General features: G+C 42.6%; 1 protein-coding gene across 5 annotated transcripts in view; it reads left to right on the forward strand.

The window, feature by feature from the left end:
* Positions 1–729: 729 nt before the first annotated feature.
* COL14A1 (collagen type XIV alpha 1 chain) overlaps positions 730–27,456 on the forward strand; it is a 139,017-nt gene continuing 112,290 nt past the window's right edge. For 3 of the 5 annotated variants that reach the window (XM_068933182.1, XM_068933183.1, XM_068933184.1), the window contains exons 1-5: positions 730–971; positions 4,857–4,978; positions 10,717–10,833; positions 15,949–16,092; positions 19,404–19,490. In XM_068933182.1, the coding sequence (XP_068789283.1) occupies positions 4,891–4,978; positions 10,717–10,833; positions 15,949–16,092; positions 19,404–19,490 (436 nt within the window). In that variant the 5' untranslated portion in view covers positions 730–971; positions 4,857–4,890. The remainder of the gene's footprint in view (positions 972–4,856; positions 4,979–10,716; positions 10,834–15,948; positions 16,093–19,403; positions 19,491–27,456) is intronic. The other 2 variants (XM_068933186.1, XM_068933185.1) reach the window with 2 other exon arrangements.

Below are 27,456 nucleotides of genomic sequence, written 5' to 3' on the forward strand. Positions count from 1 at the left end.
AGGAGGCTGTAGGACCGGGAATCAGACTCAGCCGGGTTTAAGGTTATTACGCTAATCGCGAGCAGCTCACTGCTCGCTCACCGCTCCCTTCCCTCGAAAGGGGAACGTTACTGCTTACACGACCGGAGATGCACTTCTCTCGTTTCACCTACGTTCTCGTTTCTTAAATGCAATCCTCCACTGCTTTCATTACTAACTTTACGCAGATGACCCGGCACATTGAAATGAACATTTTCACTCATGTCTTGAATGCTAGGCACATACAAACTTCCTAAGTAGCAGCCTCAACTGTAAGCCCAGCGGGGTGTAGCACAGGGCGTATCATCCTTTTGTGATACGGCTGTAGGTTGCGCAGTGCCACTTCGCCGCTGCCGTGCCCACGCGCACGGCAAGAACGGGCGTACGTGCTACGACACGTTTAATGAAGGTTTATATTAAGCCAGCCGAGCACTGGAGCGCTTTCACAGAAGTGATTGCCCGGCGGGTCACTGCTCTGCACCTCGCAGTCACCGACGCGGGAGGGATGGCTGCTTTCCCAGCAGCGCTGCAGAAGAGGCACCTTCTGCGTTATTTAAAACTAAGTGAATGAGCGACTCGGGGGAGCGCGACATGAGTTAAAAGGGAGCAAAGCAGGAAAAAAAAAAAAAAAAGCAGAGGCGAAGCGGAGCACCTGCAGATCTAGCGCTGCCTGATCCCCCCCCCCCCCCCGCCCCGGCGGCGGCGGCGTTTGGGGGCGAGGCGGCGGGGGGGGGGTTGCTGGGACGTCAGACCTCGCCCATGCCTCCTTTCCCCCCTTCTTTCCACCTTCTGCTCTATAACTGCCCGCCTCCTTTCCCCACCCGTTCGCCTTATCAGATGCAGGCGAAGAGCAGCCGCAGGGGTGGAAAAGAAACTTTCCCGGCGGCAAAGTAACAGCCGAGCGAGCGAGCGAGCGAGGGAGCGGGGCGGAGGCGCCGCCGATGCCTGCGCAGGTCGGTGTGAGGCGGCCGGCGGGCAGGGGGGCGGCGGAGGGCGGCTGCTGCGCGGGGGAGGGGGGACGGGACACAATTTTTGTTTTTTTTAAAAGTCCCTTCAAACAGGGGGTCTCGCTGCTGCCTCCGACGCCGCGGGGAGCGGCCCGTCGAGGCGGCTGGCCCCCTGGGCGGTCCCTGCCGCCCGGCGCCGGCAGGCTGCGGCGGGGCCGCCGGGCACGCGAGCCCCGCGCCGCCCCGCCGGCTTCCTCCGCTCCGCCGGCGCGTTGTGGCGGCGGGAAGCAGTGGCGGGCGCCCAAGCCCTGCGCCTGGTCCTCGCTGTCCCTTTCTTAACTTCTGAAGTGGTGGCTGTGCGGGGCGCGGGGGGTGGGGAGGGGAGAAACGCGCTTTCCAGCTGGCGGTTTCGGGGGGGTTCGTACGGGGGAGCTTCGCGAAGAGGATCGAGAGGCTCCGGCGCCGTTGGGGCTGCAGGTGGAGGCCCCCCGCGCCCCGTGTGTGTGTGTGTGGGGGGGGGGAGGCGGGCAGGGGCCGCGCTGGAGCCGCGGCGCGTTGCGCGGCAGCGGAGGGGCTGCCAGGACGGCTGCCGCCAGGCGGCGGCCGCCCCCTCCCCGCCTTTCCCGCCCTTTCCGTGTGGGGGCGGCGGCGGCGGCGGGACGGGGCGCAGCCCACGCTCTTCCCTGGGCCGGCGGGACCTCGACCCCAGCAGCCCGTTTGCCCGTTCCCGGGCTGTGGGTCGGCGCCGCATCACGCTGTTCCATAATAAAGCGCCGAGATAAGAGAAATAACCCGTGTGTTTTGATTTGGGAGCGCGGCGTGAGGACGGGCGCCCAAGGCTGAGCCGAGGCCGCGGCGCCTCGTGGCCCGGCTGCGTGCGCTCCGGCAGCCGCGGGCTCCGGCGTAGGGCTTTCCTGGACTGCGCGTAGCCACGTCCGTGATTGCTGCCTTGGGAACGCTTCCCTGGGCGGCAGTGAAGTCTCTAAATGCTGCAGTTTGTCTCCTACAACTGGCCCAAACGCGTGAAAACGCTTTAGGAGCAGGACGCGTGCCATATTTCCTCAGGGCTGAGTGGTTTCTTGCCGTTAACCAGGACCCGGAGACGGGGTGTTCCTCCAGCAGACCCTGCCCGCAGCAGGGAGGGCGTGGGTTAGCTTTCTCTCCGGCTGGGAGGCCTCGGAGGCACGTTCATCCCTCTGGAGAAGGTGCCCCTTCCCGGGCCCGGGTGGACGTCCTGGGGGGAGCGCGGCCGCTCTGCCTGCGGAGGCCTGGCCGGGCGAGGCGAGGAGCCAGGCTGCTCCGGCACAGCGCACCCCTGGCTTGCGAGGGGAGGCTGGAGAGCGGGCTCTGCTGCCAGGGCTGTTTTGTCTGATAACTATTTAGTAAAACAGTTAAAAGAAGTGTTATAAAAAGGAGCAGGAGTAAGGTATTTCTTCTTATTCCCTGGTGATGTCCTCAGCCACAAGGTGGCTGCAGGCTCGCAGTTGCCTCGAAGTCGGACTTGAAGCGTAGCCGCGTGCAGATTGGTTTTTATCTAGTGCCAGTTAAATGCGTGTCGGTAAAGCTTACCTTGTCCACACGGTGGATCTTCTCTAGCAGAAGTGGAGTGGCTTTACCCAAGATTGCCTGTCAGGTACTGTTTACAGCACTTCTTTGGAAGGAGGGTTCACATCTGCTCCAGCAGACGGGGAATGGAGCCACCACTGGGAGTGAATATTTTAATGTCTAAGCCATTACGTGGAAGGAAATTTACACGTCTTCAGGGGTGGCTTCATTAAAGAATAAGCCATAGGTTGTTCTTTGAAGGCTCTACATTTGCCTGTTCCAGGTTGTATTCCTGAGCAATGGGAGAATCCTCTCTAACCAATGTAAGATATACAAGGGGGGCTATTGAAGACTTATTTCTCTTTATTTTTCTTATTGGCTGTCACTACGCAACTGACTGTTGACTGTGCTCACTGGTTTGGATGAAGTCCTTGGATGTCTGACTTTCTGTGTTTGATGTATTAGGAAGCGTGGCCACTTTGGGTTTCTGAATCCCATCTGGAGGACATGTCCTTAAGCACTGGGCATAGCAATACTTAAGCTTTAGGTGCACAGTTTCTGTGTTGGATCTAGCTCTTGGCCTCTGTTTTAAGAGATTTGTGCTATTAGAAATGGATCCAAAAATATATAGAAGTACTGTGAAACTTGGTGATACATTGTCTAAATTTTAGGTAGTCTCCTGTGTGAGCGGAATTCAAAATGACTAAGCACCCTATATTTTCCTAAGTGGCACATTAGGCATTGATGACTAGGATTTGCAACAGGAAGCCTAGAGAATGCTCGGATAGCTAAAGCAAATGGGGAGTACCTGGACAGAGAAAGAGGTGTAGGTCTCATCCTCTTATCTGGATAATAATGGTTGAGATACTTTAATCTACGTTTTATATTCTTAAATAGTGGTTAGACCACTTTCTCTGTGCCTTCCTCAGAAGACAAAGAAAACAGGGAAGGTTAGTTCAGTCCTGGTATCTTAAGGATATTGGAGGAAATAATGTGGAAAGTAAAGGAGAGGGAGCTACAAAACAGAAATATATATAAACCAAAGTTTGCCAAAATAAACTGGCAATTTTTGAGTCTCTTATTATTTGGTGATAGCAACAAATTACTGTCAATAATCTTAATTTAATTGGCCAGTAAAATACCAACAGGAGAGGGCAGCAAAAATTCTTCTTCCTAGGCTAGAAAATAGACTAAAGACAGTGCAATACAGTTGGATGATAGATAAATATTTAAACATTTTCAACATCATGCTGTGCGAACATACTGATATATCTTGAGAGGGCCTTCTATATATGTTTAATAGTTGCAGTAAATACTATTAAGGCCAAGTTCAGATAATGAAATTTGTATTGTTTTTAACCTAGCTTCTTGGGCAGATCTATTACTCCATGTGGGATTCATTCTTTGGCACTGGGAATGCTTCCTGTAACTGAACTAGCTCGCTTAAAACTACCTGGAGTGTTGCTGCACTCTGAAGGGTAGATGTTCCTAATGGATTATTTTAGAGTATTTTTGGCCATGGCATCACTTTCAAATAGAAGTAGTACTTTTTCAGCTGATGTTGTGCATGCCCTCTGAGCTGTGTCTATTTTAGTCGCTGCAAGTGCCAGATAGTAGAAAACAGGGAGCAGAGAATAAACTGAATAATACAGAAATAGGAAAAGTAGAGTAGGCTCTAGAAGACAATGAGAGGAGGATTCGAATTTCCTCAGGAGGTGAAGTTTTGCCTTTTTTTGCTGATGTGCAGAATTGCTCAGCTGAACTGACTAGTGATTATATCACTAGAGTTATTAGTTAAACGTGCTTGATGTTTTAGGGTAGGCTTGCTAGGCAGGGTTATTTTTTTATTATAGAACCTGAAATACATAATTTAAGCATTGCTCAAAATATTTCTTACTCTGTTGGTACTGCACTTTCTAGATGTAAAGTAGATTAGCAGTTTTCGTCCTACTTTGTTATCTAGAGCTTCAGAATTCCCCATGATAGGTACCTTAATGCCTTGGTGTCTGCAACACTGGAATGTATAGAGATATCCGTTTTGTCTTATTGTGCATTGCACACTACATTTCCAATAGTCCTGTATGCTTTGCAGAAAATGCCAACCAGCTCTTTACAAGGGCCCAATTTTCAGAACCATTTAGTGTGCTAAATGGGGTTCTTTGTGCCTTTCAGGTAAAATGTGCTTTGTTTATGAAGTTGCTCTCAGGATGAAATCCTGGCTCCAGTGATGCCCATGGCAAACTCTTAATTATTTTTAATGGAATCAGGATTTTGCCCACACTTTTCATTAAAGCGAATGATTTATATTGAATATTTAGTAAATATTTCTGTTCTGTGTGCTTTCAGACCTACTGATACCGTGGGTATCGAGGGGAAAAAGATGCTTTGTCGATACGAGGTACAGAGCTGTTTCCTCTTGGCTTTTTTAGCTGTCACATCTTACTCCATCAGTCATGCCCAGGGCCAAGGTAAGTGATAAATAAGAAGATGGAACTTTTCACTAGATCACTCTGATGTGCAGAAATCGACTTCCTTATTCCAAGGTCAAGTGTTACTTCCCTTTCACTAGTATGGCAGTCCAGTATTACTGAAATGAAGTAGTTTTGCTGCTGATCTCAAGGGAGTGGGATTACTCATTCACACACGCTCACTGAATCTCATATCTCAAATGGCATAAAGCTTCTGCTCTTTGTAAGTTCAGATGTCTCAAGATGAGTTATGTGGAACACTTTTTACTCTTATTTCCATGAAAGCACCGATTAGATATTGCTGTGATTGCCCTCTATGTAATCAACTAAGTTTAAAGACCAGGTATGACACTCAATTTCTATGGAATATACATTTTTTTTCTTTGTTGGAACAGTAGCTAATGTAACACTTACATCATACGGTATTGCACAGGACTGTTGAATGTCACAAACTATTGCTACAGCTTTTTTAAAAGAACTCCTCTGAGGATATTAAAAAATACTGCTGAGATGATTGTTAGGCTTAAATATTTGTTGGATCAGATTGACAGTGGTTTAACTTCTAGAGCAAATTTATCTTATTGCTTGGAGAAGGAAGGAGGAAAAATGCCAACAAGTTTTTATGATTTCTAAAGACATTTCTCTCAAGGTTATATCTATATAAACCCTTTGATGTGAGGCTGCATAGGCGTAACTGGGAGCAGAATTTGGTCCTGGGACTCTTTTGTTGAAAGAAGTACTGTATAATGTGTTATTCATGAGCACATTCAGAGACTGGTGGAAACCTGAGGCATTCTGCCTCCAGCAATTGAAAACGGCTTGTGCAGTGGTCAGTGGGTTTAACTCTGAAGAGAGGTAAATGGAAGTAACAGCGCTGTCCAGTCTGTGTGACACTGCATGACACTTAAGCGCTGGGGAAGCATACCATCTTGGGTGTCTGGGCATCTGTGAGTGCTTTACAAGTCTGCTAGGGATACCTATTAGTCATAATATTTAATGCAGGCTATGTGAGGTGAATGAAGAAATCCAAGTTCAATCCAATATTCAACACATCAATTCTGGTCAGAAGTGAGGCCCTGAATGTTTGTGACTTAATGAGCCAGTAAAGCAAAGCATATGTTTAGTCCTCTGTACGTTTCAGACCTAAGACATATGGTTGGGATTTGCAAAGCAGAATTGGGGATTCAGATCCATCTCCAGAAAGATGGGTAAAGTTCTGTGAGCTTTGAAAACCATACTTAACCCCTACCCTTTTTTAAGCTTTGATTTAATCTGCTGTATATAAAGCAAATAACTGGCAAACAATTAATACAATGAAATGAACATCAGAGAAAGAGTTTTTCCACAATGATCACACCAGCAGAAAGTGGAGTTGGTGTACTCGGTGAATAAAAAACAATACTGCCCTTGTTCTTATACTTTTTCAGCAAGCATCAGCTTCTGAATGCTGTCTGCAGTGAGATACTAGACTAAGTGGACTTTTGCCTTGGCCCGATATAACTGTTAAGTTATTGGATGAGGTGATACGAGGTCTCTATTCCATATTCACAGAAAAAAAATCTCATGCTGCGCTTAAAGTAATAAGATGTTCCCCAAATCCTTTATTTTCTCAAGGTTGCCACCCCTTGCAATAAATAAACTCTTCATACAGCTGGCTAACTATTTACAGTTTAATACAGCACTAACGGTATGTTTGTCTGCTTTAAAAAATTGCACACTCTGTCACCGTGTAGGAAGAACAAGTATTAGTTCCAGCTTGTAGTTCCTTCCCTTGGGCAAAGATGCTCAAAGGTATATAATGTGACTTCTTGGAAAGGAGATGTTTGGGAAAGTAAAGTCAACATGCCTGAAGCTACCACTTATTCCTTCAGCTGAGGAGTTTTCCACGTTGAGCTCCATGGTTCTGTCTTGTCCATTGACTGGGTGCCTTCTAAACCACACAGTGCCATTCAGTTTTCAGTCAACATCTAATTATTCTCTCACTACTGCTTTAAGTCGAAGAGGCATTTCTTCCTCATTCAGTGTAACTTAAACAACAGCAACAATCCCCCACTTTCATCTATTTATGTTCTTATCTGGCATACAAAAAGAGCACTGGGCAAGAAAAGTACTTACTTTAGTTAGTTTTCCCTTTATTCATAAAGTAACTTGGTGTACTCTAAGAATTTTCCTTCTGTATTTAGAGATGGAAACTTTTCTTTGTGCAGGAAAAATTTCCATATGTTACTAATGTAACTGCTAAGTAATTACATATTAACTTGCTCAATTCAATTTTTATGACGACAAAAATAAATTGGAGGCCACAAGGCTTAGTATTTCCAATCTTATTATTGAGTATTGAATGTCTTTGAGAGAGCTGCACATACAAAATTTATGGTATTTTTCCTTTCTGCTAAAACACTGGACAGTTCAAAACACTCTTTCCACACTTGTCCACAAGAATAATGTATTTGGAGCGCTAATCTATCTAGTTGCATAAACCAAAGCCTTGAACTTGTCTTTAGTTTTCTTTTGGGTGACTGCTCTAATGTTGCTGACGGCCATTCACTTTTGCATTCCTGTAAAACCACTTAACAAGCTCTAGCTACTGATTTTTATCAGTTAACTGACTCAGCTTGGATTAATTTTTCTCCCTTTCTGCAAGAAGTGAGATTTTGTTCCACAGACAATAAAGGTCCAAAGAAATAAAGATATCCTCCTCAGGTTGGTGACTGTGTAGTAATTCCCATCAATATTTTGTTGTCTGTCCAAGTGTTAGATTTTAACTTCCTTAGTTATATGTACTTTTCTACGCCAGAACATTAGTCTTTGCACAGCTAAGACACAGTTGAGTATCTGTCTGGTGAATAATTCTTTGCTTCTTCATGGTTAACTGCTGTGCAGGAATGTCTGCTCCGCTGCACTGTCACCTTTAGATACAAAAAGTATCCAGAGAAAATTGACTAGTTATGTAAAGACTATTCTGGCACAACTTTTCTAGTCTTTCATATTGTAACTCTGTAAACAGAAAAACTTTTGGTGGTTGTGTCCTTCTTTGCTTGTTAGATCTGTGACTGTTTTTTTCAGGGCTCCAAATTTACCTGGTTTGGTGATGGTTGATTGCAATTAGGCCACAACTATGCTTCTTTGTTAGAAAAAACTTTTATAAATTATTAAGTTAAGAGTGGGACAGAATGACAGGGGATGAAAGATGGCAGAGAAAAAAAAATCTGAAATTCTAAGACTTTTTTTTTGTCAGTCTGTGTATTTTTGATTATGATAGCTCTATGCTCTGCCTCTTAATCCCCATACAAATTTGCCATTTAATCCAGATGGAAAGTGCAGTATTTTTACACTTACCACTGTCATTGTCCAAAAGTTTATTTGCTGTTTCCTAGACCAAATAAACAATAAACGGAATTGCATATTTTGCAACCTCCTGGGTATGGCTTGTCACTTTTGGTTCATTCAGCACCAGTTCATTATGATGTATGTATAGCTCAAGGACAGAATGAATCTTGAGAATGAATTAAAGGCTTTAATCCATAACTACAGTCTGCTTGGCTTTCCAAACTTCTTGCCATACTTCTGTCATTTTATTCCAATTACAGCATGCTGAATGTTCTTGCAGAAACCTGCCCAGCAAAACAGTCTGCAACATGAGGGCCAAATTTTCAAAGAACTGATTTTGATGTGCAGTGGTACCTGCACACACTCTTACTTGCAGCCTCTCTTTTCCTAAACTTCAGGGAAGTGATAGGCAATTTGAAGACTAGGTCTGACAGGCTTATGTGCCCAGCATATAAGGGAATGCACTGGCTGGATGTATGCCCAGTGCTGCAAATCTGAGAACAATTTTCGGTGTGAGGAATTAGTTTGCTGTCTGCTCTCTCTGTGCCCTCTCTTCTCTTCCTGAGCTTACTCTCTGAAGTCCGTGAGAGTGATGAGGTGTTACTAAGCTATTCTTGGTCCTTACGTGGTCTCTTTTCTTCTGTTCTGGTGCTAAGTCTCTCATGATAGAGAACAACAGAAACTGCCTTTTGCTGTGGTAAAACTGTCCTTTATGGATTGATAGGGTGGATACAAGGGAATAAATTTCCTGTGTTAAACCTCCAGACTTGTACTTCTAACACCCAACATATTTTTAATGTTAGAGGGCATTAAAAAACCCGCCTAAAATCTCAAAAGAACCCCCCAGACTGCAGACTGCTTCTTTCCTTTTCATTCTCTCATTCCCCAAGCTGTTGGAAAAAGAAGCAAATAGGGAAAAGTAATCAACTGAGGACAGGCTGCTGCAATTGCCAAAGCTACCTTGACTGCAGCAGGTCAAATGGAGAGGCCAGAGGGTGTTGGATAGCACCTTCTACCTGTACACTGAGATGCTCAGTGCTCTGTAATCCTTAAATCTTCGAAACGCCATGAGAACTATTGGCTTATCGTATCTGGTGGGCCAAGAGACCGTGGCCATGGGCCTGGGCCATTAAAAAGCTATATTGGTCCCTGAGGTAAGCAAGTTGCTACTCCTCCCTCTGGATGAATTCCTTCTTTTTTTAGACTTTCCAATAGAAGCCCTAAGAGCGGTTGTGACAGTGGCATGAAGGTGTTAGAAAGTGGCAGAAAAAGTTTGGGGAGCTGCGGAGGTAGTGTGAAGAGGAGGGGTAAGGATGACAGATGAGTTTGCTAGGCTTTTCTATCCCTTTCTATTGCTTGCCCTCTGGACAGCTTCCCTGGGCTGCCTTTTGCTCTAGACCAGTTAGCTGTGAGTGGGCCAAAACCCATTAAAATGTACAAAGATCCCTTGCCCCTTGACAGCTTTGGATGCCACAGACTGCACAATTAGCAGCTCTGCTTCAGTTGTTTGCTGTGAAGAAGGAGGGTTATTGCTCCCTGGAGCAGAGCAGAAGTGCTGTGCAGAGTATTGTCCAACCTCAGCGGAGCTTGCCTCAGCAGAGATACAAAGCCATGGAAGACTTCCACTTCTTCCTCTGTGCACTGCTTCACTGAAATGTCATCTCTCTCAATCATTTCATGCTTTTACTCATTTCAGCTGCTGCTCCTGTTTGATTCCTAGGTGATGGCACAAGATGAGTAGAGGCCATCTTTGCTTTCCACCCTTAGAGAGCCCCTGCCTAAATCTTAACTAGCCTGTGCGTGTCTGCTAGCCTTGATGAGACCAAGGCAGTGCTTGCAGCTGGAGAACTGTGTGAGCCCCTGAGGCAAGCTTTGCAAATTGGGCAGCCAATGTTCTTCCTGCCTCGTGCATGCCTTCCTCTCCTCTTGAAAACTGTGTCTTCACAAGGCTTTGAAAATTTGGCCCTGAGTGACTTTAAATATGGGCAAAAGCTCTCCAGTAATGTGAGGTAAAGAAGATTAGGCAATGCATATCGTCAGTGTAAGCAAGGAGAGCAATTTTAATTCTCATACATTAACAAAGAGCATTTATATTACCAGCTTTGCCTGCTACGCTAGAGTCTTAACGTCTAACACTGTTTGTCTTTCTATCCTCTGCCATTAGGTTGTTAGTTTGTTTTTATTAAGAGATATATAAAAGGTATGTCTGAGGGAAGTAGTGCACCTGGGGATAATGTAATTTTTACAAACTAATAAACTGGTGTTTGTGACATTTTGAATAACTTGCATCCTTTGTCATTACAATTGTGTGTTGTCTTCCTATATCTGTTTATTTTAACGTTTATTTAAAAGTGATAATTGCTTTTTTTTTTGGAATTTAAAATGTTGTTTTCTTTCCCCACTTGCAGTGTCCCCACCAACAAGACTAAGATACAATGTAGTCGCTCCTGATAGTGTACAGATCTCATGGAAAGCCCCAAAAGGGCAATTCACTGGATATAAGCTTCTTGTCACTCCAAGCTCAGGTAAAAAAAAAAAAAAGTCTTTATATACTTTTGTAAAACAAAATGACCGTCATGACCTACACCTAAGGCCACATAGTTTTTTCTGAGGCTAATCTCATTCTTCAGGACTAAGGAATTGTGAGCAAGCAATGGATAACTGAGTACTGACTGCACAAAAGGAGAGAGAACTCCATCTCACCACAGGGAGGCTAGAGGCATAGAATATAGGAACTGAATGCCTCAGATAGAAGAGGCTGGATGCTAGTTATGCTTCTACTATAGTCCTTGGGAATTGTTGCTGATCCTCTGTCTTTACCTTTCTTCCGGGGTATAAGGAAGTCTAGGAAGTATTCAAGGGAGAACATAGGAACTGAATTACAGTTATGTAACTCTTTCAGCCAAAGCTTTGAGATGGATCTCCCTGGGCCTTCTCCTATAGTGAGCTCCCTAGAAAAGACAAGAACGCTTTTAGAACAAACTTTAAAAAAAAAAAAGGCTTTTAAAAAATTGAACAAAAACTTGAACTTTTGGAATGGAAAACAAAGTGGATATATCACGCAAGTAGAAGTAAGAAGGGTTATACACAGCTTCTGCCCCCCTGCTGAGTCCGCCAAGACAGGTCATTGCTTCCATACTTTGAGCCGGTTAACGTGGTTACTTTAGGTGGTAACTAAATCTAACCGGTCCCTGCTCGTCTCTAGGAAATTCTGTCACCTCTGAATGCTGGCTGTCTTTCCTAATTGTGGTAGCATTTGATACGGTTGTGGAAAAAGCAACCATTAAATTTGAAAGCATCAGCACCCTGTCAGTGACTGTGTAACCATCCAAAAGTAGGCACTCACTTGATACTCCCCACTTTGTAATGTGTGACAGAGTTTATTTTTTTCCTTCTTGGTTGTGTACGTGTGCTGTTGAACAGAGGGGGTCAAATATATCTTTTTGCTCTAGTGATAGCTATCCGGAGAGAGGAGTGCTGCTACTTTAGGTTTAAGGAACACAAAGCAGGACATGGACCTTCAAGTAGAAGCAGCGTGGTATACTGAAATAGATCTATGCAGCAATAAACCTTCACCTTTTCATCACCCTCCTTCTCATAGAATGTGTGTCAGGTCATCACTATAATCTCATTCTTGTGTCATCTGCAGGCCTCCCTCAAAATTTTTGCGTCTTGTTGGCAATAGTAACTCAATTCTTTTTGCAGTTCAGAAATATTTTCCTGATTAGCTGTGTACCACGCAACAAATTGCTTTTTCTCCACAGTCATCATGCTGTCCACTCCATAATATTCACGTTGTGAAAGAGAGCCTATATAATTTTGATTTTCAAAGGTGCTGAAAAAATGTGGGAGCCCTTTGCAGCCCTTGAACTCCAGTGCTTGGGGAAGGCTGCTTAGTTCCATGGGTAAAAAATTGAGAGAGTTATGAAATGTACTCAGGCTGGAGACTTCTATGCACATGAGTTTACCACCTTGTCTCTAATTTGGCAGCCAGCCAATGACAGAGCCATATGAAAACGTGACTGTGACATTAGCAAATATGACAGCTCCCTGCCATAAAATAGATCAAAATGGTAGCCCTTGTATGGTTAGTGGGAGTTGACTTCTTGTTCAGATGTACTTCCAGGTAAACCAGAAGGGGTGGGGGCTTTCCCTGCCAGCTAGTCACAAGGCGATCAGAAAACATGTGGTGGATGATGTAGTGTTGTGTTTGCATAATTAAATGCATGAGCTATTGCAAATGTGGCACTGGCTTAGTTTCTGTGTACCTTCAGTGTATTGTCTTATTAGGCATTTTGCACTTAGTATTCTTTCTAGAGATACCTGTTGCTTAAAATTGTACTATGTATGTGGAATGGGCATAAGCATCTCAGGGATGTCTCTTAAGAGACTATGGTAATTATCCTGGTGAAACTTTCCATGTAGTAGTACTATAGTATAGTAGATCTGTCACTGGCATTAGTTGGTAGATCTGACGTTACCAGTGAAAGCAAACTCATTTTTCTTGTCTTCCAAAAGTTCTTCAGACTAACCTAAACAGGACTTAGACTTTGTTGCGCTAAGAGAGGTAGCGGACAGTATAAAGCTAGTTAACAACTCCTAGTTTGTTCACCCTGAAAAATGATTTTTATTTCTTTGGGTTTCGGTAGCTGAAGATTTTTTTTTTAAAATTGCACTCCTTTGTGTTACAAAACACTGCCTCTATGTTTAATCTTTGTCAGTTAATTTTTAGTGTTTTAGGTCATAGACAAAAGGCTTTTAGGTTTGTACTTCTTTGTGTTATGATCCCTTTACGAGTTGAATTAATTGCCTTTCATTTAAAGGGCCTATCAGCTTTTTCGTGAAACATAAAACATTAAAAAACCTGTAATTCCATCGTTTGGTGAGTTCTCTGAATCCTGACTTTCTTGCTTAAACAACACCTTATGTTGCTTCTCCTTCTTAACCTGCTCTGTCAGTGCATTTCCTGTATTCTGTCTTTCCATCATCTGAGTAGTTGGCCATCTATTTGATGTGGTGAATTGCTCAAGCCAGGAGGAAAAGCTGTCAACACTATCAGATGCTCTTTTGTAACTAAAATGCTTATGAAGACCTGTTGTCACGGCAGGAAATGGAGGGTGTGGGCTGGAGAACAGAGTAAGTATAATCATGCTTCTGTTCAGAGTGTTAAGCCCTCTTCTATTTCGTGTACCCCAGAAATTCCCTTAGATCACCAGAGGACTTCTCTGGTGTTTTTCTTCTGCTTCCCTCTACCTTTTCACCTCCTTAGAAATGTGCAAAACAGAAGGCAATGAAACCCCTGAGCTTATGTCTACTTTACATGTACTTTTATTTATTTTTTAATAAGCCTCTCATGTTCAGACAGCGTGGCACCTCATAATATTTCTCTTGGAAGATGAGACTGTGCAGTCTCTACAAGTTTGATACTAAATTGGGGGGAGCAGTTGATAATGCTAGAAGGCAGGGCTGCTATTCAGAGGGTCCTGGACAGGCTGGAGAAGGTTGACAGGAGCCTTATGGAGTTCTACAAACACTAATGCAAATTCCTGCAGCTGGACCGGAGTAACCCGCTGCCCCAGTGCAGGCTGGATAAGGTTTGCAGAAAAGGACCTGGGGGTACAGGTGGGCTAGTTGAACAGTGTGCCTTTGCAGCAAAGAAGGATGATGATAACATTAGGCTGTGTGAGCAAAAATGTAGGCAGGTGGTCAAGGGTGGTTCTTTCACTGTGTTTGGCAGGTGAGACACTGCAAGTCCTTGAAGCAGTGTCCTATTTTGGGTTCCCCACTTCAAGAACTTGACGTCTGAGAGTAGTCCTGTGGAGGGCTACCAAAATAGAGGATTGGAGCACATGGCATATGAAGAGAACTGGATTTGTTCAGTTTTAAGAAGAGAAGGCTCAGGGGAGATCTTTTTGCTGTCTACAAGTACGTAATGGGATGATGTAGAGAAGATGGAGGCAGACTGTTCTCAGAGGTGCACAGGGATAGTGCAACAGACAATGGAGACACATTGGAAAATGGGAAATTTCATTCAGGTGTTAGGAAAATTTTTTTACCATGAGGGTGGTCAAATATTAGAATAGGCTACCCAGAGAGACTGTGAAATCTCCATCCTTGGAGATACTCAGAAAACTTCTGAACAAAGCCTCCTGTTCAACATACTCATCAGTGACCTGGATGAAAGGACAGAGTGCACTCTCAGCAAGTTTGCTGATGATACTAAACTGGGGGGAGTGGCTGACACAGCAGAAGGCTGTGCTGCCATTGAGAGGGACCTGGACAGGCTGGAGAGATGGGCGGAGAGGAACCTCCTGAAGTTCCACAAAGGCAAGTGCAGGGTCCTGCACCTGGGGAGGAATAACCCCATGCAGCACTACAGGCTGGGGGCTGACCTGCTGGAAAGCAGCTGTGCCGAGAAGGACTTGGGAGTGCTGGTGGACAACAAGTTGCCCATGAGCCAGCAATGTGGCTTTGTGGGCAAGAAGGCCAATGGTCTCCTGGGTTGCACTGGGAAGAGTGTTGCCAGCAGGTGGAGGGAGGTGATCCTGCCCCTCTCCACAGCCCTGGAGAGGCCACACCTGGAGTACTGTGTCCGATTCTGAGCTCCTCAGTTTAAGAGAGACATGGCACTCCTGGAGAGAGTCCAGCAGAGGGCTACAAAGATGATGAGGGGGCTGGAGCATCTCTCGTGTGAGGAAAGACTGCGAGAGCTGGGCCTGTTGAGCCTGGAGAAGAGAAGAGTTGGAGGGGTGGTATCTGATCATTGTGTAGAAGTATCTGAAGGGGGAGTGTCAAGAGGATGAGGCCAGACTCTTCTCTGTGGTGCCCAGTGACAGGACGAGAGGCAATGGGCACAAACTGAAACACGGGCAGCTGTGTCAGAACATAAGGAAGGGTGACAGCGCACTGGAGCAGGTTGCCCAGAGAGGTTGTGGAGTCTCCTTTGCTGGAGATATTCAGGAGCCATCTGGACACAATCCTGGACAACGTGCTGTAGGTGGTAACCCCGCTTGAGCAGGGAGATTGGATTAGATGATCTCCAGAGGTCCCTTCCAACCTCAGCCATTTTCTGTGATTGTGTGTGTGATTCTGTGATTTAGCAGCCTGCTCTAACTGGATCTTCTGTAAGCAGGAGGGTAAACTGAAGACTTGCAGAGGTTCCTTCCAACCTATGTGGTTCTATGGTTTTATGATTATTCTTTAGTCTGCAATTCTTTCTGCTTTAAAGCAGGCCGTGCATGCTTTGTGGATTGGCTGGTTGGTTTGTTTTGACCTTTTCTTAAGCTGCTTCCTCTTATTGCCAAGTGTTCTTTCTCCTTTATAAATAGTTATGCTAGTCACCTTGGGTACTGCATGAGGCCCGGGTACATACGTAAGGCTGATCTATCACAGAGGGTATTTGTATCCAAGAAGACTGGCCTGGTAAAGTCTTTGGTCAGGCTGCTTGACTTCTTACTTTTTTGGGACGCTCTGACTCTGGCCTGGCTGTCTGGATCAATTCCGAGTGGGTAATCAGTTTCACTTGGTTGATTGTAGAGCTTGAGGTCGCTTTAAGTCATTAAATTTACCTTATTCCAAGGAAAGCAAACACAAGGTTATGTGTTTATTTTTTTGTTTTTTTTTTGTCTTTCCCATTACAGGTGGAAAAACCAATCAGTTAATTCTTCAAAACACTGCAACCAAAGCAATTATTCAAGGACTTATTCCAGATCAAAACTATGCCCTTCAGATCATTGCATTCAGTGAAGACAAGGAGAGCAAGCCAGCCCAAGGCCAGTTCAGAAGTACGTATCTTTCATACCTGACACAGAATTTCTTTATCAGTCATTTAATGCGATTTATGAAATTGTAGCAGCCTCAGCTGTAGAGAGCGACAATGGAAAAACACTTTCTGCTATGGAGGGAGGCTGATCAGAGCCACAGATTTTACCTTGAGCGGTTACAGCTGGAGGGCTGACCTAATCCAATTGCTGTTACACAAGAGGTTTTTATCCTGAGGTGCTTTGGGCTATTGCCGTTTGCATTGTTTCAGGATTCCTATCTTCCCCATTCCTTTATGACATTAGCCAATATCTCATGTAATCTTCAGTAAGCAGAAACAAGAAGGCAAGATATTTATAAAATTTCCTTCCCTCTGTCCAGCTTTTTTTATTAAAAGGTTCTTAGAGCTGTGCGAACTGTCGACCAGTTTCTAGTTCAATGGCACTATCAAAGGTTAGGTTCTTGTTGGTCTTCAGCTGTCAAATATGTTTGCAAATTATCATCAAGGCTCTCTTATCTATCCTGTACATACCGTTAACGTTTATATTAATGTCTATATGTAGCAAAAACATAGTGTTCTTATAACAATTTCACAGGCAGAACACTGGTTTGGCTTGATTTACATCTGAAACAGGTCAGGATCAGTTAAAAAGGATCAGCATGGATTTGGTCAATGAAGACAAAAATGTTGACAGTCTGGGAGTACAGTTGAAAGCATTCTGAATTCCTTCGACACTGTGAATATTATAAAAACTGTTGATGGAGGATACTAGTCTCTTATTCTCATTGCTAAATCACCTTTCTTTCGGAATCAGCGCATAGTACAACGTGTTGACTACTTGATGTGGTGTATGTCAGAGTCCTTCTAGCTTTTCACCACTGCAACTATGTGTTTACTACTTTAAGTACCACTCTACATACGAAACCCACAAAACCGCAGATTATTTTAGCTTTAAGAGCAGCCTACAGAACAGCTACACCAAATTCTGTAGTATTAGATGTATTTGTTTTTTAAACTAGTTCTATTCCTTAGGAAAAACAGAACTGGCAGCTTGATTTAAGAATGTGGGGGTTACAGTCTATTTAATTGCATTCTTTCTTTGCTGCCAATGAAAACATGTAACAGTTAATGAGACTGGAGTTCCATTTGACAGTATAATGCCTTGCATGAGTAAAACCAGGTACAGATTGTATGCAAAGATTTCCTTTTTTTAATCCTGTATTTTTATGTTTTTTCCCCCTTTTCTGACAAAGTGGTCACTGATTCTTAACATGATAAAAGGTCAAAGCAAATCCGAAGCTTTGACAATATCCTGGGTTCTAGTGCACTGGAAGTATATTTTTAATGCTGCTGAAGTGAAATTGATCTACAAAGAAAATTATTCTCAAACCTACAGTAAAATTTTATTGTTAAGAGATTATTGCTCTTATATAGGCAGATGTAGTTTCTTATTCTAGTACTGCCTGTAAGTTGTCCTACAGAGTACGCTATTAAGAAAGATCACTGAGGAATTTTGTGCTTTTAAAATGCAACCATAAAACGTGCAGTGGTTAAGTTAATCATCTGTGCAAACAGGTGGATAAAAAACTGTTGTCTTCTTCTGTTTTTCCTATGTGGCTAGAATCTTGACAGTTAGAAATAGCTTTCCCAAATCCAAAAAATCTCTGTTGGGATGTGACCACGTTGTCTCCTATGAGCATTTTCACTGATTTTTGTACTCTTTCTCCTTTGGAGACCCACCCTGATGTCTGGATATCTTCAGCAGCACTAAAGTAGAGGAAGCCATCAGCAGCTCCTTAGTGGTGCTTGCTCTCAGCCTTTTTTCAAAGGAATGCTCTTAGTTGGCTAAGTCATGACATCCTTTCTTCCTAGTATTTTTCTGGCAATTCAACCTCTTTTACTTTATTTAGAGACTTGTTAAGGTAAAGATTAAACCCAGACTTTTGAATAAGACCTGGTGTCTTCAAGGCTTTATTTTAACCCAGCTAATAAACAAGGTCTGCATTGATAGAAGCTGACTCCTCACCAAGCCTGTGGACCTGAATTTACTACTGAATCCGTTTCACAACCATTCTTTAAAGGGACAGGTGATGCACAGGTACATATAATATATTATTCTGGGGTGAGGAGTCAAAATTTCAGTTACTTTTCACTAGTATTCTACATCTATATGTGTTGCGAAGGTCGCAAGTGTTGCAGAGGCTTATCCTCCTGAAGGTTACACCATGATGTTTGACAATGGTCTTGTGGTTATATTTTGTATTGGACTTGGAAGAACTCTGTTTCATTCTTGGCTCTGTTTCAGATATTCCATATACAGTTGGGTAAACCAGTGAAATTCATTTGGCTTTGGTTCCGCTCTTGTAAACCAGAATACCTGTGTTGTCTATTTTGTATCATATGTTGCAAGGGACAGACAGTCTTCCTTCACCCTCTCCCAGTGTTTTGTAAGGGACTTAGCACAGTGAGTCTGATCTTGGCTAAGACTTAATGACTGCTTTGATGAACGTTAGTCATAATCCAAAGGATTTTATTTGGAGTAGAATTTTTTCTGTGAAAGATCTTCTCTGTTTAGTTTTTAAGCTGTTCCTGGCCATTGTAGGCAGCTGAGGTGTTGACAGCAATTAACTTTCTAAGGAAATTTTGAAAGGTTTTTTTTAGACAAATACGTGACTTCAGCAATGATTTTGCCAGAATCTTTCAAATTATGATGGGGTAAAATGATACTGGCTACTCATGTAATATTAGGAGTTGCTAATCAGCCTGAGTTCTGCTTAGCTGTTACGTGGGCTCTGAAACAAAGTAAGGGAGCTGTCCCACTCACTAGTGGGACAGGAAGCTGTTGAATTCTGAGCTCAGGAGCAGCTCTGTTCTCATGGGAGTATTTGATGCCCTGAACACAGATTTGGGCATGGGATCTAAGCTGAATCTTTAAAGAGGATAGCATAACAGCTGGCTTATGTGCTTTTGTGCTGGATGACTTGGAGTGGAACCCTGCAATGCTGGACTTTCCCAGCTAGCTTTGCCAACTTTCTGGGCTGTATTTCCAGTGCTGGCTCTTGTCAGCATGGACTTAGATGCTGATGTCACTGTATTTAGCCTTTCCTGTGTGAGGAGAGTTACTTTTGAGAACTTTAATGATGATCGGTTGTGGGCAGATTCATAAAAAGAATAAACCCAAATAAAGGGAGGGAAAACGCAGTAACAGTCACTTGTTACCTAAGTGTATTGCCAGATATTGCATGAAACGTCTTCTCTGTCTGGAAGAGGGAAATAATATGCATCTGACTGCACTCTTTCTGGTTTGATTGATTTTTCCCTTTACTTTTCTAGTTAAAGATATAGAAAGAAGAAAAGAAACGAATAAATCCAAGGTGAAGGATCCGGAAAAAACAAATGCGAGTAAACCAGCTCCAGAAGGTCAGATCATAACACGTATGATTTGTGTGATATTCTGATAATAATCAATCAGCTTTGTTATTTAATCTGGCCATTCTATAGATTTCCTTTAAATCTGTACTTTAAATCTGGTTCCAAGGTTATTACGATTTTTAGCAATTAAACAGAAAGGCAAATCAGCATTTTCAGGAATATTGTAGAGTTGCTACAGAAGAGGGATTGGTTTTCGTTCTGTGTTCTGCTTTGTCACTTTAAACAGTAGGCATTAAATACCACAATGGAGAATATAAAAGTAGTCTGCATATTCTCACCTGGTGCACTTTGAATAGCAAACAATCTAATGTATTTATATTAATAATAATGGCATAGCGTATTGCCTGCAAGTCAGGCATCCAATATTAAGTGACACCTAAAATCAAATTAATATTATTGTGTAATTATGCACGTAATAACTTAATATCTTGGTGCTAATGTGGGCCTTATATATGAAAACATACGAACATATTTGAAGGGAAGAAAGGAGTCCGTTTTATCCACCTGCAAGGAGTTAGTCTTCTGGTGAAGTGTTGCATTGCTTGTCATGAGAAGCACATCTAGTGTAGGCAGTAACATCCATTTTACACTTAACATATATCTCTGTTTTCTGTTATTCTTCTAGAATGCGGGTACCATCTCCTTTGTGAAGTAACTGTGACAGTAATTATTGCTTTTGGGAGTTACTTGTGATTTACAGAACCAGCAGAGACAAGAATAGCTTGATACGACCTTAAGTAGTCGCTCTGTGAATAAATTGGACGGTTTTAAGGCTCCTGTTTTGCCAGTCCCTTTTAGCTCCGTATCGTAGTAATGCGATACAGAGAAGTATGAAAGACCTCATCCAAAGCTCCATGAAGGCCGTGCAAATGTTTCGGTCTTCAGTGGGTTTTTTTTGTCTTATCATAAGTATTTTGTCATGTTGTATTTATTAATAATACACGAATTTGTTTCTATACAGCAACGTTCAAGCCAAAGCACCCTTAAATTCATTGCATTGCGGTGAATAACGGTGGGGAAAATGTTAGATAGTTTGTACTGCACTTAAAGAAGCAAGTTGTAACTGCTAAGATAGGATGGGGTAGTGGATAGGTGATCTTTCTTTCGTCCTCCTTCTAGAAGAAGACCAAGCTGGAAGAAATGAGAGCACTGAAGAAGGAAAATGTGTTTTGTTTTCTTAATGAGGGACAAGTGACAAAAGTTCAAGGAGGGAGAACTGGGCCTGTAATAGGAAAATGCTGATTAAATGCAGACAGAGGAAAGTGTCTGCCAGATTGTGGGAGAGGATTTATGCTTTCTTCACAGAGTAGGGGCAAAAATGCAGTTGGCAAGGGGAAACTGGATCTGCAGTCCCTTCCTTTTTAGGATTCGTGTTTACTTGGAAAGTCTTTAACTCAATCGCTGCATCAACTTTTCAGTTGTCTGAAACTCATTAGTTGTAGAAAGATATTGGAATTCTTACGTATTAAAGCAAAGTACGTTTTCGTCTAGTACTTATGAAAAGATCTTGTCTTACATGTTCTTTAGCATCTTGTACTAAAAAACTGTGGTGTATATCTGGAAGAAAGGCAAAACTTACAAACTTCTCAACCAGCAAAACTGAACAAAAAGAAAAAAAAGCTCTGCTAATTTTTTGAAATCTTGCTTTTTTTTTTGGCCCTGTTCTCAATCCAGCTATATTTTAATAGAATGACCTTTTTTCCTACTGTCTAGCTATTTCATATTTTCTGCCTTTGTACAATATAATGACTATTGAAAGTGATAGAGATTCCAGCTGAATGACTTCACTGAGAGTAGGGTGGGAGTTCTAGCAAAAAAGTTATGTAGAAATAACGGCATCAGTAAAAAATGCATAGCTGGAATAGAAGTGAATTAAGGATTGATACAGAAAGAATAACGGCCTCAAAATTTTCCTAGTGTAATATCTAAAGACCTTTCCTCCTCAAATGGAAGTTAGATCAAAAGAAATTCGGGAAAAATCTGTGAAAGAAATGGATTAAGGAATTAAAAGCAAAATTTTACCACAAAACCATGAAGAATAACTTGATCCTCTGCAGATATTTGACAGGAAGTGATTTGAGTACGACCAGATGAATTCAGACCAGCAATTAATTGTTTTCATGACAAGTTAGTATATGGCTAAATTTGGTGTTTTTAATAGCAGCCCTGATATTCTGTGGCTGTGTTATATCCTTGATCTAGTTAATGAGACTTTAGGAGATAAAAGCACAAACGAAAACATTAGGTAGTACAATATATTATTTGAAAACAATGATGATCTTTGTATGCAAAACAAATTTAAAACAACTATGTTCTGTATTGGTGTTGCCAGGAAATGGTTATGGCTTCTGCTTTTGGTCTTGACTGAAAGAATATCAAAAGCCTCTTTCACCATTTGCGCAAGTATTGGAGACAATTTTTGAGGAAAGATGATGGCTTCTGTGGACATCTGTGCCACATATTTATATGAAAAGAAACTGTAGAGCCTTTGCAAGCCTTATAAAGGCAGAGGTCGCCGGTCATTCTGCATATGCAGAATTGCTTGGCAAAGTTCTTCAATGTGAATATTAGAGCAGGTTTTGCATTTAGTAGCCCAGATGACCCCAATTCAGTGTTTTGGGACAAAACTAATGTATGAAAGTGCAATAATGCATTTGTCAAAGTGTACGAAAGAGGGTATGGACTTGAAAATATTGCAAGGTCTTGTCTGTGTATTATGCTAACTACTATGATCTACTCTATGTGTATCCTGCTGATTTTGCTGAAGGGCATAAAAGCTATATAGTCATTGGAATTTGGTATTCATAAATGCTTAGCTAATATACTTCTTCAGGATCACGTAACAGAAACCAGGAAAACACTCAACAATTTCAGTGGGACAAAGATTGCACCATAACCCTTCTAACCTTCACCGAAACTGGTTCTTCAGTGAGAAGGACAAGACAGATTCATACATTAATGATTCCAGATGGTTTCAAAGCTTCTCACTCTTCTTTTTCTCTATGGTTTGGAGGGCTGTTTCTGCAGTGCTATCCTCTGTTTTGTTACTGAGTATTTGAGGCTCCAGGTAGTGCTGGGGAGGTGTGGGTGTCTCCTGGCGAGACCCTAAATCTACCTTTTTCTTCTGTCTCTAAATTAGCTTACATTTGGGTTTTCCTCTGTCCTTATGTGACTCTGCGAACAGCTTGAGTGGCTTGCTGGTAGTTCCTCCAGCAGCTTCAGTAACTCAGATTGAAAGTTTCCATTTATTGTGTCCTGCCAGTTCAAGTAGATTTAAACCCTGCACCAAATACTATGCTCATATCTCAAACAAACCTCCAGTGTATGTCCAATAGTATCATTGTGCCAAATTAATTCAGCTTTAAAGTCTAGCACTCATCCGTCAAATGTTCCCTTTATAGTTGATTTCTAGAAACCTTCTCTAGTTTTCCTGCACAGATACTTTCAAGGCTTGAATCTTCCTTCAACATTTTTCAGAACCTGTCAGATTTGAGCTTAGTGATTTATCACTGTCACACACTCATATTAATAATGTCAGGAGCCTTTTCTCTTTCTCTCTATTCAGATGAAGTTCACAGACTCAGTTTCTTTCAGCACACTGTGATTTTCAAGCACTTGTACCCTGGCACTTCTCCAACTGTCTCATGTACAAAGCTCCTTTCTGTACAGTGAAAGGGGTTAATACGTTCTGTGCCTTCTCAGATGTTTTACAGTTTTTCTAAGAGCTTCTACAAGTGATTCTCTGATCAGATCCCTTTGGGGAGGGGAGAATTCACAGCATTTTGACTATATGCCGTGGCAAGTTCTCTTCAGAGTATTTCTGTGTGTGTCTTAAATAATTCTAGCTTCCCATCTCAATGAAAAAAACCCCGAAACACTAAGGGCCAATTTTATTTTCTTGCTTGCAGACATTATTTTGGGGGGTTTTAGTTGAGAGGCATTCTATTAAAGTCCTAATAAAGTAAAGCACTTAGAAAAGTTCTTAAATCTGTTCTATTCAGAAAATGCCTATGCCTGTGTCTGAAGTCCAGATGACTTAGGACAGCATAGAGCATGTATAGATCAGATTTCTCTACAGAATGAAGTTTTTGCAGAATAAAAGTCATCTTCCGCAGATTGCAGGCTGTTAAAACAATGAGAAGTAAGCTCTTATGGAATGATTTGAAGTGATTTACAGATGATATGATTTAACAGTTACTTTCTCGTCATAAGAGCTAGTAATATATTCATATAGCAAATATGACTTGTTAGGGAGGACAGTGACCTTCATCATATGTCACAGTTTGTGCTGGTTAATTTGACTTGACTGTCTGAGAGTTGTCATTCATCCCTGGCGAAAGTGCATTAGGGACAGGTGCATTTTTTTTACTGATTCCTATAAAAATCTACCAAAGTGTGGCCTAGTTAGAAATTCTGGGAGAACTGCAGCTCCCACACTTGGTAAAAACTGGCTAAAACATGGGCTTTTTAAATTCCATAGATGCTTCCTGCTGGTGGAGTCTTCTCTACCACATGCTGGAAACCAAAGTGACAGAAACTCACCCAAGCTGCCTGAGCCAGAGTGGGGCCAGTTGCCCTGAGAGAAAGAATTTTGACCCTCAGTTCCCTGCCCAGATATGATACAGGGGAAAGCTCTAGGGTAAATAAACTGAGAATAAAAGTTAGTTAGGAGTTTTCATCATGGAAGACTGGCAAGCATGTAGAAGTTTGGGAAAGAGTTTTATAGTTAATCTGTTGGGACATGGGTATAGAGAGGACAACTGAGGAATGGAGAAATTAGATACTGGGTGAGTAAAGAGTACTTAGAAATCAGTGGCCTTGGAGGTAGGAAGAAACTCCAGAAGCTCTTTTTAATGAGCTGTGTAATACCATATATTGCCTGGCACAAAGTGCAATAGAAAGGTGTAGAGGACAGGTAATATATTATCTGTATATAGATAGTATAACATGAGATAAATGTTAACACCATTAAACAGTGGCTTCATGTGTTTTGACTGATATTCCTAAATTTGTACATTAATTTAAATATAAGTTTGTGAGGAAGAGGTAAAAGCATCATGGATAAGCAACCTGGATAAACAAATACGTTTCCTTTGAAAGACTGTAATATTATTAATAATCCAGATCAAGGCTATGCAAATATACTGGAGAATGGCTGCTCACCCAGCTCAGAGCATTCCCTCTGACACACACTAGTTCCACCCTACTCTTTGTTGTCTTCACTGCTCAGGCCTGCACAGAGAAGATATTTTAGTTGTATTGTTCTAAATTCCAAGTTCTTAGCGCTTCTGGGGTTTATAAAGTCTCATAAAGTTTCTTGGGAAGAGACTTCCTCTCTGCGTCTTAAGCCATATATGTTGTATGATACTTATTCCTATTAATGCTTCACAGGTAAGTATGCCTGCAGTCTCTTTCAGGTGAGTGTGTTCTGCCTGTGCTCTGAATCCTGCAAAAACAGTGTCTCTTTGGTGCTGGATCTTTTACTGCCTTTGTTATAAAGTTTAGCTTTTTGGTCCATGTTCTTGGACCATTTTTGGTCCAAGTTCTCAGCTGCCTGCAAAAACTATGTAGACATATCCAAAGTTCCTGTTTTGCAGTGAGATAGTTTTAGAATATTTTATCCTCCAAATAGTATTTACCTACTTGCTACAATCCTTGAAAGCAAAATTATATTGAGGGGAAAAGTAATTATGTCTTTTTCTCTGTGTGTGGTTTTGTCATTGTTCTGAATGTTTCTCTTTCATAATACTTTTTTTCTTCTAGTATTACACATACTATTGGATAATGCACAAGTCATTTTGAGGGATGGTATGACACAGCATACAAATCTGGGGTTTGTATTAGGATAGCTCTTGCAGTGAGTCGCTTCTGTAATTTTGTGTAGTGCTAGAAAAGAGAGATATTGTAAACCTGAAAAATACACTGCTTTGCTTTCTTACTCCTCCTGTGATGACATGCTTATCTTTTCCTACTACCACTATCAGCTTTGACACAAATAAGTTTTGACGTCCACTCTGTAGTTGCTGAACGGCCCTAGGTTAATTGAGGAAAAAATTCTCACAGTGGTATATTAAGTCACTGTTCAACAGAACAGACTAATCATATAATTTATTAGCTTATCTGCTTAGTTAATGTCAGATGCTTCAGTAAGCCTTACTAGACAGTGTGAAATGAGTGCTATGAAGTATTTGACTAAGCTAAAGGAATGAATACCTTCCGAACTTCTGCTGCCTTGGCTATGTTTCATAGTTTTACTCATTTTTCTGGTTTTTTATTACTTACTGAACTCTTAGGCTATGGAATTCATTAACTATGTCTTTATGCAACCTGCAATTAGCCTCATTAACAGTGTTTCCTTGAGCTCTCTGGAGGGCATTTCAGCTCTTGTGTTATGAGCAAGCAGAAGAAGATCGTAGCTGTTGTGTTGTGTGGGCATTTTTCCAGAGCGCTATTCTGTTCTTCCTAAACAGTCCTTACCTTTTCAGCTTGTTGCACATTGATCTACTTCTGTAATCTGGGATTGAAAGGAAAGACCTATCAGTTTATTGGAAACTGCTTCTCTCTCCCACTCTCTTTTGTATCGTGTTAGGGATCACCAAATCCAGTAGCCCAACGGAAGCAAGGATGCCACATCTCCATGCCCTAAGATCCAGCCAGTAGCAAGGTTGAGCGTGTCCAGTAGGCACACACACAAACACATGTATACAGCACATATAGGCCCACACAGATTATCACAGACCTAAAAACCCAGCATTCGTGTAGACACAAACAGCACCAAAGGCCTCATCCTGTTCCCCATTCTGGCTGATCAGGGGGATCATATATATACAATGTGGGTGCCCCAGTAACTGGTCTTGGATGCTCGCTCCCTTGCACACACCGGAACATGCACAGACACACACACTGAGGATCCCTCCAGAAACTGGGCTTAGACACTCAGTCTACCCAGTAACAGCCCCTTGGATCCTCTTGTCTCCAGTTACCTCAAGCACAGAGACACACACGCATGGAAACAAGTCAACTCTCTCAGTTGACCCCTAGACCTTAGAATCTCATGAGTAGCTAGCCTGGACCTCATCGTTCCTCCAGGAGCCATCTCCTCCAGTTGTCTCACTCACAGAGACACATGCCTATCAGGTTCACATTTATGGTTACTTTGATACCTGGCTCCCAAGCCGCTTATCCTACTCACCAGCTAGTCTGGCTTGATATTTGTTAGCTATTGCACACTTGCGCGTGCACCCTGACTTGCTCAAGTTGCTGGCACCATGGGCATGAGCCTCTGTGACCTGTGGTCCAACCCCTGTTGCCAGCACTTAATTTGCACTCTCACTCCAGTATCCCTCCAGTTGCTGGCACCACAGATACTTGGGCCCTGTGTCTTGCGGTCTGCACTCCAGTTGCTGGCCCTTAGACTCTCACGTGCTACAGTTGCTGGCACCACAGACGCATGGGGCCTATGATTTTTGGTCCAGCTGCAGTTGCTGGCATGTAGACATCCACATAAATATATGCACGTAGCCCCCTCACTCAGGAAAATAAAAGTGGAGTTTGATGAGAAGACAGGACAGACTGGTGATCAGACACAGGGCTTGGCCAGACAAGTGTACTGACCAGCCACCCCTTTACATGTGATCGACCCTTCTTGTTGCCATATCCCTTTATTTTCCCATGCACATTCCTCCCCAAACCACCCTGATGCCTCCCTTTCCGTGCCTTTGTTTCCTCCCCTAAACATCCCATAGTAAGTCTTGTACGATCCCCAAAAGCTTTTGCCCTGCATCCCATAGTAAGTCCCATTACCCAATGGGCAGTAACCCACCTCAGTCTGAAAAGTGCTCCAGAGAGCCTTTTGGTTGACTCATCATGGATTTCACCCCTGACCTGGGTTGATTGCTCTCCTGTGATGGCCCTGGGAGCAGCCAGGTCAGGCTATTATTCAGGTTCTCCCACG

Source organism: Struthio camelus, chromosome 2 (assembly GCF_040807025.1).
Source record: "Struthio camelus isolate bStrCam1 chromosome 2, bStrCam1.hap1, whole genome shotgun sequence".
NCBI lineage: Eukaryota > Metazoa > Chordata > Aves > Struthioniformes > Struthionidae > Struthio > Struthio camelus.